This window comes from Castor canadensis, chromosome 1, assembly GCF_047511655.1.
Source record: "Castor canadensis chromosome 1, mCasCan1.hap1v2, whole genome shotgun sequence".
Classification (NCBI taxonomy): domain Eukaryota; kingdom Metazoa; phylum Chordata; class Mammalia; order Rodentia; family Castoridae; genus Castor; species Castor canadensis.
Window position 1 is genome coordinate 149,834,959 of NC_133386.1, and position 12,268 is coordinate 149,847,226.

General features: G+C 48.3%; 1 protein-coding gene across 4 annotated transcripts in view; it reads right to left on the reverse strand.

Annotated features, from left to right (window-relative positions):
* Positions 1-3,765: 3,765 nt before the first annotated feature.
* Galnt18 (polypeptide N-acetylgalactosaminyltransferase 18) overlaps positions 3,766-12,268 on the reverse strand; it is a 322,267-nt gene continuing 313,764 nt past the window's right edge. For 2 of the 4 annotated variants that reach the window (XM_074041438.1, XM_074041447.1), the window contains one exon: positions 3,766-4,176. In XM_074041438.1, coding sequence (XP_073897539.1) covers positions 4,030-4,176 — 147 coding nt within the window. In that variant the 3' untranslated portion in view covers positions 3,766-4,029. The remainder of the gene's footprint in view (positions 4,177-12,268) is intronic. The other 2 variants (XM_074041433.1, XM_074041454.1) reach the window with 1 other exon arrangement.

Below are 12,268 nucleotides of genomic sequence, written 5' to 3' on the forward strand. Positions count from 1 at the left end.
AGAGGCCAGCAACAGGCCTGTCCTCACAGCCCTCAGAAGACATCAACCCACACTTCCATCTTGGACTCTTGGCCTCCAGAACTATGCGACAATGAATTTCTGTTGATTGAGTCACCCAGACTATAGGAGCTCTAGAAAACTAATATATGTCCCCCCAAAAAAGCTTCCTGAGAAAGGACAAAGCACAGGGGTCACTAGCACCCCTAGAGTGGTAGGGTAGGGTTGCAGATGCCCAGTAAGCATGGCTGCCAGGGAGCCAGGTCTTTGTTCCCACAGTCCACCTGTGCCCGGGTCTGAATGCTTTCATACTTGGTCTCTGCACTCACCAAGGGAAGAAGCTTTGAGGCTGGTATTTGAGCTGAATGTTTAAAATCTGTGATGAGAGCCATTGAAAGTCTTAGGAAAGGAATGAGTCTGAATGAATTTGTGTTTCACAAAAAACCCTGTGAGGATCACAGTGTGGAAGACATATGGTGAGAGATTCACTCTGCATGGGTGATGAAGGGGCTCAGAGAAGGTCCCAGAGCTGTTTAGAAGGCAGCCCTGACCTGCTGAGTGACAGCAGGAGGGGCTAGGGGATGAAGAGTCTGTGGTTCTGTCACCTGCAAGTGCTGGTCACTGGGATGGACCCAGGCTGGAGTGGGGGAGTGACAGGTCCACTTCTAGCACCTCAGGTCGACATCGTCTCAGGGGCTACACTCCTGTCAACAGCAGGAGCTCAGGTCTGGAGCTCAGAAGAGAGGTCCAGGTGTGGGCACAGATTTGGGGATCACTGATGTGCAGGTGTGCTGTGAATGAGGACAATGGCACAGGAGGAGTAGGAATGGGTTGTAGACCAGAAATAGCATTTGGGAAGTTATAGGGCAAGCATAGAGTGGGAGTAGGGGAGATGAGGCAGAGAAGGGAGGGAAGGTGAAGGGTGTCCTAGAGTAACTACAGGGCCCCTTGAAAGACTGGGCATCAGGCCCCACATTTGTTCCCCTGCAGTGTAAGTAGGCCTGGCACTTCAGGTCTTCCTATACACAGGGATAGCAAGTACCTCTGAAGAGAAGGGTTGTGGAAAGAGATGCAGGCAGTTGGAAGACCTGCAGGCATGTGGCTGCTGGCAAGTGACCTTCAGCACTGGCTAGGATATGGCCAGGGCACTGACAACTTCTGCTGTTGTTGCTGCAACAATTGTATCCCTTCCAATGGGGAGCAAAGGGCTGTCTTCTCCCTCATTACTTATAACTGATGGGTCCAGGTGCAGGGGATGGGTGAGACAGGGGACTGAGTTATGGAGCTAGGCTGTGAACCAGTCAGAGGACTGGCAGTCCAGGAGGTCTTATGGGATAGGCTAACACAGCTTCTTCTAGTACCAGGAGAGGAAGTGGAAGCAGTAAACAAAGTTGTTTAATGTGCAAAATCATTAAGAAAAATAATGATTTCACTCCAGGGTGTTAAGAAAACCCCCAAACAGCTGCTAATTAGTTTGCTGTAGCAGCCAGCTGAGGCTGGGATGGGGCGAGGCTGAAAATGGGCTGAGGCTTCCTAAGCCTCTTCCATCCTTTGTAGTCTGACATCCTGCTTCTGCCCATGTCCCTCTGCTCTTATCTTATGCTGGACCAGCCACATGGTTCCCATGCCCATTTGGCAAAGAATAAGAGGACTCTCTTAGGGTTGCTCCTTGCTTCAGGGCACCTGGGCTCAGGGAAAGGGTGAGCCAGTATCACAGGAGGAAACTGGTACCCTGTTCCGTTTCCACTTCCCCCAGCTTAGCTTAGGGACTGGGTTCTGTTCTTGGGTTTTGGATTTGCTCCTCAGAGTGTTGTCAGGAGTAAGCTGATGGATTTGATAACAGGGCAAGAATGTTGGGAGTTTTTGGTGGTGTAGGTGTAGGCAGCAAAATGTAAGAGCAAGTCCTTCCAGGCAGGTGGGACAGTCACAAGTGGGTATTAGCACAGGTGGGGTGAAATAGGCAAGGAGAACTGTGTGTGTAAATCAATATAGAGGTGTGAATATTGGAGAGAGCACTGGATGCCAGGATGTCAATGGGTGAAATAATAGCTAGGACTTCTAGTACTTTTTATGTACCCATCAGGGTTCTATGTGTTTTACATAAATCTAGTCATTTAGTTTTCACAACTACCCCATAAAAGATATTCTATTAGTATCCCTATTTTTTAAGGGAAGGTACTGATATACAGAGATCAAATAGCTGCCCAAGATCACACAGTTAGTAAGGGGCGGGGCCTGGATTTGAACCTGTTTGTGGAGCTCCACAGCCCACACTCTGTCCTTCTGTGCACTAGGAATGCAGTGCAAATAGTGAAGGTGTGAGTGTGGATGTTTGAAGGGCACTGTGGGTTGCTGGTGGGCAGTAGAGGCTGTTGCAAATAGGCAGAGCCAGATGAAGGGGTGCTGTTGAAGAGGGAGGCCTGGCAAGCACAGAAAGGAGGACCACCGTGGCCTGGCCTACATTGGTTCTGGGCAGGGACTCTCCACTTTCAGTGGAGAGTCCTAATCACCTGCAGAGCTTGTTAGACTATAGGTAGCATCTAATTCCAGAAATCTGCAGGGGACGCCATGCTGCTGTTTGGGCACCAGACTTTGGGAACTGTGGCATAGGGCATTGCACATGGGTGATTATGAAGAACACAGATTGGTGGTTTACAGTGGAGAGAGTTTAGGTGGTTAGAGACCAGGACAGGGTGAGTTTGGAAATATGCAATGGTTGCAGCTCGAGGTAAATGCCAGTTGGAATGAATGTGGGATTGGGTACCATTTAGTAAAGTAGAGAAGTGTGGGGAAGAGGATATGGGAGACTGAGCTTCAAGAGCATGGTGAAGGCAGTAATTTGGAGCCATACTGAGTGAGCCATGTATTATGTGTGGCATTGTGACCCTCTAAGACATATTAAAGTTTTGACCCTAAGAATCCCAGAATCTGACCTAATTTGGAAATAGAATCTTTATGGAAATAATAAGGTGAAATTGTTCCCCATCAATAGAGTTCTAGTGTCCTTTACAGATGGGAAGTTTGGCCTACAGAGGGTAGGCAATGTGAAGATACAGAGCAGAAGGACATCTATATGCTGGTGGCCTGAGGCCACCAGGAGCTGGAAAAGAGGCATGGAACAGATTTCTTTCAGCCCTCGGAAGGAACCAATACCTTGATTTTGGACTCCTAGCCTCCAGAACAGTGAAATAATATTTTTCTGTCATTTTAAGCCACCTGGTGTGGGATATTGTGTTAGAGCAGCCTCAGGAAACTAATATACCGTGACTCATGGGAGGCATCAAAGTGACGTTATCAAGTGGACATAGGCAAGTGTCAGTGCTGAGGCCCTTGGCAGTGGACAGCATGGGGAGGTAAAGAGGTGACTTGGTGACCTCAGGAGAGGGCAGTATAGCCTGAAGTCCAGCAGATGATGCTCCAGTGGCAGATAAGCAATGGTGGTTTCTCCAGGGAGGGAGAGCTGAGGCTGTCTTCTGGGAGAAAGTTGCCCCTGCCAGGAGCAGGCATGGAAAGAGCAGGGAAGGACCTTCCTTCTGGGTTGGAGCCTGAAGGCCTTGTGCCCTGCCCCCTGCATTTGGGCCTCACAAAGCAAGCTGGCAACTTGCATAAAAAGCCCCACTGTTTGCAGGGATTTTAAAGCCTCCTTTCTCAGGGACTTGAAGTAGGAACGGCAACCGAGGACATGCCTTTGGCTATAAGAATTCCAAGTTCAGAGGAGCTGGGCATTAGTCTCCATGGGGCCCCAGATGAGCACAAAATCCCTTTTCTTAATCAATTGTATTTTATTGTCAGTTATAAATATTTTCCACTTATCCCCTATTTACAGTTGCAAAATAGTTTAGGATATACCTTCACCCACCATTCAGCATCTTTCTATAAACTCCATGAAAATTGAATAGGAAATAAAAAGCTCTTTGGAGGGCCCCCTAACCTGGCTCCCCCAGACTCCAAACAACCCCACGTGGACAGCAGGCAACAGTTGCAGCAGGTGCTACACAGTAGCAAAGGGGTGGCTGGCAGCAGCTCTGTGGGTCAGGATGCCAGGCTCCGCAGGACATTAGTGATGCTCCAGTGCTGGCCCGAGCACTTCTGCAGCACCAGCTGGAAGCCAAACTCCATGTCGCTGTTCTCCTGCAGCTCCAAGCAGCGCTTGGACTTGCGGTTCTGGATGGGGCCTCCCTAGGAGCCAGGCAGAAGTGAAGTCAGAGAAGCAACTGAGACAGACACAGAGAGTCCAGGGGCTGGTGTGGCTTGGCCCCTCAAGCTCTCCTGTGCTGGTCCCCCTGTGAAGACTGAACACGTGCCTTAGTTTCCTCACAGTGCCCTACTTCTTTGTCAGGGCAGAGACCTCCCTGCCCCGACTTCTGTCTACCTGGGTTGGCTACGGCATGCTGGTTTGCTCCTATAGCTGCTCTGCTCGAGGCTGGGCCAGCCAGTGATCAGCCTGCATTTGTGCACACGCTCCCCAGCTGGACCTGTGCACAAAAGCCAGGCTCTTGGATATATGTCTTTTAGGCCATCAGGCTCCCTGAGCCTTGGAAATGCATGTTCCTGCAATGCTATTGATGTTCCAGAATGTTCTGTAGTCATGAATACTCAGTTTTGTTCCAAAGTCCCTTGAAGGAAGTGATGTTCTGTTCCTCAAAGCAGCCCTACAGGACCAAAATAACCCCCCCCCACCTTGTTTTTGTTTGTAGGGAGCTCCTTGCTCCTACAAGGGGTTGGGGCCCTTGGCCAGGGGTGTCTGACCATCTATGCTACCATCAGAGTTATGCTCAGCTGGACTTGCCTCCTAAGCAAGTGGAATTTCTGGGTGGGCGTGGTCCTGAGGAGTGGGCCCCTGAGTACACACAAACTCACCTTTTCCCCCAGAATCTACTCCCTGTCTCCTATCTTGGCTGTGACCAGATATTTGTGTGGAGAACCTGGACATGTCCATTTATTCACCCTTCTCCTTGATATCCTGCCAGTTTCACCTCCCTCTGGTTTTATGACAGTCCCCTTGTCCCTCTCCTATCACAATTGCTGTAGTTTGGACCACCAACATTTCTCACCTGGGCAACTGCATCAGCCTCCTAAGGAAGAGAGATCTTTCTAAGTGCACTTTGGGCCTGGAGGACAAGGACCAAGTGACTCAGTGCAGCATGGAAGGCCTTCGTGGCCAGGCTTTGCATTTTTCTCTAGCCTCATCTCTGACTCCTCCCCAGCTCCAATCCTTTTGCTACAGCTGTGCCAAACTCCTTGCCGTTTTCTGCATTAATTATGTCAGGGCTCCTGAATTGTGAACAAGCTCGCCCTGAACCTGGGGTCCTCCATGCTTCTGGAGCAGGCTAAGCTATAGCCATGTTTCTAAGTCTAGCTCTTGCTCCCTATTTCCTCCAGGGAGCCTTTTCCACCACCCACCCCAAATGCCACCCGCACTCCTTCAGTGCAGCCAACAAGCTTGGCACTCTTTGTCCTGTGCCTTCTCCACAGCAGGCAGTGCACTGTGGGAGAGGGAGATGGTGAACCTCTTCTGTACTGAAATCATCTTGAGTCGGTCACAACCATCCCCAGGGTAACCACAGACATCTCAAAAGAGCACAAAAACAGTTCTCACAACTACCCAGGAAACTGGCAATATCTGCCACAGCTGAACATACATTTCCTGTGATTCAACAACTCTATGCCTAGGCTGCTATGTAGCAGGAGTGTGTGCACCAAAGACATGCACTTGAATGTTTCCTGAAACACCTTGTGTAAAAGCTGCAAGCAGGAAACAATCCAAACAGAAGAAGAATGGATAAATAACTTGTGGTACATTCATGGAAAGAAATACTATACAGCAATGAGAACAAATTAAAGTTATTCTGAAGAATAATAAATCTCACAACACCAAGCATAGTGGTACATGTCTGTAATCCTGGTATTTGAGAGGCTGATGAAGGAGGATGGTGAGTCTGAGGGCATTCTGAGCTACATATAGACACACTGTCTCAAAACAAAAAAAGAGTAAGTCTTAAATACAATGTTGGACAAAAGAATACAGCATAATTTTATTTATAAAAAATTCCTAAACAGGCAAAATAAAACCAAGGTGCTTATGTCAGGATGGTGGTTCCCTCTGGGGAAAAGAGAGTGAGAAGGTGATTGGCAGGAGATAAGAAGGGGGCTTCTGGTGTGCTGTGAGTGGCTGTCTCTTGATCTGGTACTGGTGACCTAGGCATTTACTTTTTTTAAATGTTGAGTTACACATGTATTTTATATGGTTCTTTCTCTGTGTGTGTTAGTCTATAAAGTAAGAGCTGGAGCTCCCTTAGAAGGGGGCTTTGAGAAGCAGTTGAAGAAAGGAATTTGAGAAGCTGAAGGCAGAGGGACAGGGTGGGTGCAGGTATGTGTGTCAGGGTGGGACAATTCAGCTGTGTGGGAGACAGCCCAGCAGATCACACAAACTATTTCAGAAACATCCAAGTGAATAGATCAGGGTCCCTCCTGCACCCTACACCCCAGATTCTGCCCTGAGAAGAGCAGTCACTCCCTGCCCCAATAGCAGAAAGATGGCAGAACAAAATGGAGGTGAGACCAGTGCTCCTCTGGGTCCACAGCACAGCCACAGGTGCAGGCTCTGAGGGCTGAACAAGGAGTGACCCCAGACAAGGTTCAGAAAGGCACTGGAATCCCTGTGTTAGAGACCTGAATGTCAGTCCTCTCTCATCTGCAGGAAAAACGGCCTCTGTACTCAGATGTGGGGCCATTGGACTCTTCTTAGCATCTCAGGAGGGAAGAACTCAACCTACCCACGAGCCCCTTCTTCCCCAGCTTCTCTGCCTTCAGAGCATCCTCCTTCTGCCGAATTAAACTCTTGTCTCAGGATGTCTACTAAGGCTCAAAGGCCCTCCCTACTACATCTGTTTTCCCTCTGCATCCTTTAATCCTATACTTTTGTAGGTTCAATTTTCCCTACACCTTGTTTTCCCACCCTGTTGGCTTCCTTTGGACAAGCTCCAGTTTCTTCATGTTTTCAGAACTAGCCTCAGAATGAGGGCCACAACCTCACTTTCAGAACCTGCAGTCCCCCCTTGGTCCCCATCCTGTCTCTCAAAGGCAGGTCTTTTGGCACCAGAGGCGTCCCTTGTGACACTTGCTCCAAGAAAAGCCAGTTCATCGCTCTGCCGACCCAGATTCCCATAAGCTCTGTGTCAGCCTTGTGGCCCCAAGACCTGAGCACATCTGCTCACACTGATGCTGGGTCATGTCATTGATGCTTTTTAAACAGACTTGTAGCTAACCTCTCCTGGCCCCTCCAACAGCCCTGCCACCTCAGTCATGTGTGCTGCCAGAGGAGGCTGGGAGCAGGGCTCAGGCAGGGAGAGTGAAACCAGCCCAGCTTGAAGTCCCTCTGTGGCTGTATGTAAGGCCTGAGGCTGAAAGGGAACAGTACAGATCTAGGACTCCTCTGCTGATGTCAGCATGGTGTCTGGGGTAAGATTTCCCACTTCTTCTTTCAGTCTATAGGGCCACAGGATAGTTTCTGTCCTGATTCTTGGGATGAGCAGGAATCTGATGGAAAACTTCTTTATCAGATATGAAACAGCAAATGGATGGGAGGTGGTTCTGGCATTGACCTGGGGGCTCCAGCAAAAGTACACAGAAAATAGAAGGGGGACTGGACTTTGTGCTCCATCCACCCACTCTGCTAAAGATTCTGACTGCTCAGCATGTCCGCATGGCCCAGACCAGGCCTTGCCATCAGTGAGACTGCTTCACATCCCTTGAACCACTGGAGAATCGAGTCCAAGCCAGAGGTGACTGCAGCCCCCTCCTTCCCACTAGCCTCCTGGGCACATTCTCAGCCCGCTGTGCCTGCCTTCCTTGGGCACCTTGCCAAGGCAAGATAGGGAGGAGGGAGCAGAGGTCTCTGAAAAGTAAAAGGTTCTTCAAAGACTCAAGGCTGACACTTCCCAGGCCCTCTAGCCTACCCCCCACACCCTCTGCATCCTACAGGCAGGAAGTGTGTCTCCCTGGGTCAGAAATAGCCAGCGTGGCCTTCTAGGAGGATGTGGAAGAAATGGATGAAGGCCAAGAGCAGGGTTGGGGTGGCTCGAGGAGACGTAAGTCAATGAGAGTATCTAGGCCTGCCTGGAAGGCCAGCATCTGAGGCCCAGAGTTCCTTCACAGAGGTGAAAGAAGAGAGTCTTCTCTAGCAGGGTAACTGGATACTCACTGGGTCCACATCTAGGGTGTGGAGCAAAGATCCAGGCCCCCTTTGGTGGTAGAGCCACCAGCACTTTCCTCCTCAGACCTCCACCTCTCTCACTGAACAAACACTGAGCTCTCCCTCTCTCTGGGAGAATTCCTGCCACCAAACTTGCAAAGAAGCCTTTTCCTCCCCCCAGTGCCTTCCTGGTGTGTTCCCCCAGTGCCTTCCTTGTGAGCGGCCCAGGGTTGTTACTGTCTGTACTTTTACTTGTAGACTCTAAACTAAAGCTATAAAGTTATGGTGGTTGGTGGTTATTTACCATTTGCCTAGCAAATGCCCAGTGTTTTCCAGGCCCAATCTCACATATTCCTCACATAGCCCTGAGAGGTGAATTCCTATTTTATAGAACTGGAGACGAAAGCTCAGAGAGGTTGGGAGACTTGTCCAGCGTCCCTTGGTCAGTGAGCAGTAGAGCAAGGCTGGGAGCTCAAGGGATCTTCCCTCTTCTCTTCACTGTTCCCCACTGGAACAGTGCCATGCCACCGCCTATCCCACCCCATGCCCATCTCCAATGTAGTGGACCAGAATGAGGTAGCTAGTGGTACCCAATGCTGGGTACACTTTGAGGGCTCTCTGCAGTGATAAGATTCATTCTTCCTTCCATCCACCTGGCAAACATTTAATGAGTGTCCACTGTATGCTAGGCACACTCCTCAGCTGCCTTGATGCATGAGCAACTGAACAAGAAAAGGTCTTTGGTTTTGTGGGGGCTGTGCTCTAGGAGGGAGAGCAGGTAAGAAATTTCATAGTGTGATAGGAGGTGATAGGCTGTGCACAAAAGTGTGGAGCTGAGAAGGAACCTGGGAGTGGTGGGAACAAGGGGCAGGCAGCAGCTGTGACAGGCAGTCATGGAGATCCTCAATCAAAGGTGAGGATGGAGCAAAGACATGGCAGAGAAGAGGAGAAAGTCCAGGGGCTGGCTGGGGGAGCCCTGTGCCTGTGCTAAACTCCTGTACCAGTAGTGGGTTTGGGGTGATCAGGGATCTCCAGGAGGTGAGTGTGAAGGAGCAGAGCAGACATGGAAAAAAGGGAGAAGTTGAGGCCCAAAGAGTTAGGGTGGGGCCAGCTGGTTCCTTGGGGGTCATTGAACAAGCTTTGGTTTTAACCTGAGTGGCAGCATAGTCATTGCTGACTTGTTAACCAAGCCACTCTGGGTGCTAAGTTGGATAGAGTGTTGGATAGAGGAAGGCAGGATGCAGGGACACCTGTCAGCAGACTTGTGCTAACCCCCAGGGCCCAGCCCCATAGCCTTGGCCAGTCCCACAACTCGGACTAGGGTTGGATGCGGAGACCCCTGACTGCCCTTCCCCTCTGTGCAGGGCACTATCACTTGGTTTGCAAGTCCAGTCGTCTAAATTATTTGTGTAATACTTACGAGTACAGATCTAGAAATACACAATACTTTTAATTAAAGAATTTAAATAAGGGCAATTAAACCTGGCAGGAGAGAAGCTGCAGCACACAGAGAGCTTAATTGGAATCGAAACCAAATTAAATATGGAACCAGCAGTAAAAAAAAAAAAATTAAAAATTGAATGTATAGAATTTAAAATGCTAATAATTGCTGGTGGAGTGACTCAAGTGGTAGAATGCTTTTCTAGCAAGCATGAAGCCCTAAGTTCAAACCACAGTGCTGAAAAAAAAAAAAGAATGCTAATAATAATTCCTGGAGCTGGGTTTCCAGCCCCAGCCTCAATCTGAGCCCCTCTGGAGGGGTGACTGAGAAGGACCTGAGCAGAAGCAATGAACACACCACTCTTTTCCAGGTCATGGCCATGTAACCCCGGAAGCAGCCAAGCCACTCTGGGCTTCTGTCTTCTCATTGGCAGAATACTCGATTCGTGTTTCAGAACAGAGGACTGACTATGGGCATGTGGAAGCCATGGCCCATGAGATACTTGGGCACAGAGGTTACTGTCCTGTCAAGCACCTTCCTGCCTTGATTTCCCCAAGTGTGTATTAGCGGCAACTAGGTGTGGACTAGCTAGTACCAAACTAACCTTGCTCCTTCTGGGGACATAGGCTGGGTAAATGGATTGGAGAGTGGAGTCACCTGGAGGTTTGGGAAAGTGTAGACCACTGTCCTCATTTCTGACTCCATAGGTCTGGGATGGGGTTGGAAAATGCTCCTTTTAAAGTTCCTAGGTGCTTTGCACTGGCCATGCTGGTGTGAGATCACCCATGGAGGACTACACAGGAGGCATCACCCTCTTTCAGGAAAGGCATGGACCTAGCAGTCATGCCCTAGGTGAAGCTACTGAGATACCTAGGCTGAGTTCAGGCAGGTCTCACTTGCAGTTCAGGTGCTCACGAGGAGACCCTGTGAGTGTGTGTGTGTGTGTGTGTGTTCCTGTATTCTGCAGACTTCTTTGTTTATATCTCAACTACTATTCCACCTTCCTTGCTAATTAATTTTCTATGGACAAGCAGCCCCGTGGGTCTACAGCTTTAAGCACAGCGAGCTGAGAAGTTTCCAGGTTAAGTAGTTAATGATTAGTAATCAAGTACTTCAAAGCATGGGTGGGATGTTAGGGCTAGTTAAAAAAACCCTAAGATTAAGTCTTCTTTTGTAGAGTAAAGTGGTCTTTCTGCATTATGAATATTCAATACCTGATCTAGTCAATAGGCACTGGTGTTTTCTTTTTTAAAGGGGACTCATCTGTGCCTGAGAGAGATTCTACCTGGGACTCAATGTGAGGGTCCATAATATGGAGATGGGGTAATGGCAATATGGCATCACAAGGGTAGGTGGAGAAGGGTCATGGAGTCAAAATGTCGGTAGAAAGAATTTGGTGATGAGGCAGGGATCTGGCCAGTTCACACACACCTGAGCCTGACTTGGCAGGAAGACCTTATCCCCAAACTCCCAATGCAACAACCAAATGGTTTTCTAGATGCAAAACAAAGCCATCATGAGGTAGGCTGAATTCCTAGGTCTGACTTTTAACAAATTATTTAATCTCTCTGTGCCCTAGTTTTCTCATCTGTGAAATGGGGATAATTTTAGTAAGTGGCTTATAACACTGTCATGGTTATTAAGTAACATTTACAAAAAGTTAAAGTAGTGCATAATAAACACCATATAAATGTGCACATTTTAGGATTAAGAAAATGTGGTATCTATACACAATGGAATTTTATGCAGCCACGAAGAAGAACGAAATGTTATCATTCGCTGGTAAATGGATGGAATTGGAGAACATCATTCTGAGTGAGGTTAGCCTGGCCCAAAAGACCAAAAATCGTATGTTCTCCCTCATATGTGGACATTAGATCAAGGGTAAACACAACAAGGGGATTGGACTTTGAGCACATGATAAAAGCGAGAGCACACAAGGGAGGGGTGAGGATAGGTAAGACACCTAAAAAAATTAGCTAGCATTTGTTGCCCTTAACACAGAGAAACTAAAGCAGATACCTTAAAAGCAACTGAGGCCAATAGGAAAAGGGGACCAGGAACTAGAGAAAAGGGTAGATCAAAAAGAATTAACCTAGAAGGTAACACATACACACACAGGAAATCAATGAGTCAACTCCCTGTATAGCTATCCTTATCTCAACCAGCAAAAACCCTTGTTCCTTCCTATTATGGCTTATACTCTCTCTTCAACAAAATTAGAAATAAGGGCAAAATAGTTTCTGCTGGGAATTGAGGGGGTGGGGGGGAGAGGGAGGGGGTGGAGTGGATGGTAAGGGAGGGGGTGGGGGCAGGGGGGAGAAATGACCCAAGCCTTGTATGCACATATGAATAATAAAAAAAAAATGTGCACATTTTAAAATCTCATCCAGTTCTGGGTATTTGATCCCTCTCTCCTGGTCCTGTTCCTGATCTTTGGGAGATGAGAAGGAAAAGGGAAGGTGCTGACTGCTATAATCAAAAAATAACTAAAAAAACATCCAGAGTTCAAACAAAGCCTTGTCAGTTCTTCATAACTGGACAATTGCACATTTGTCCCTTCCTATGACATGAAAATGAAAAGCTGCTTTATTTCAGAGCCATAATGAAATACCCGATTACAGCCTTTTCTTTTC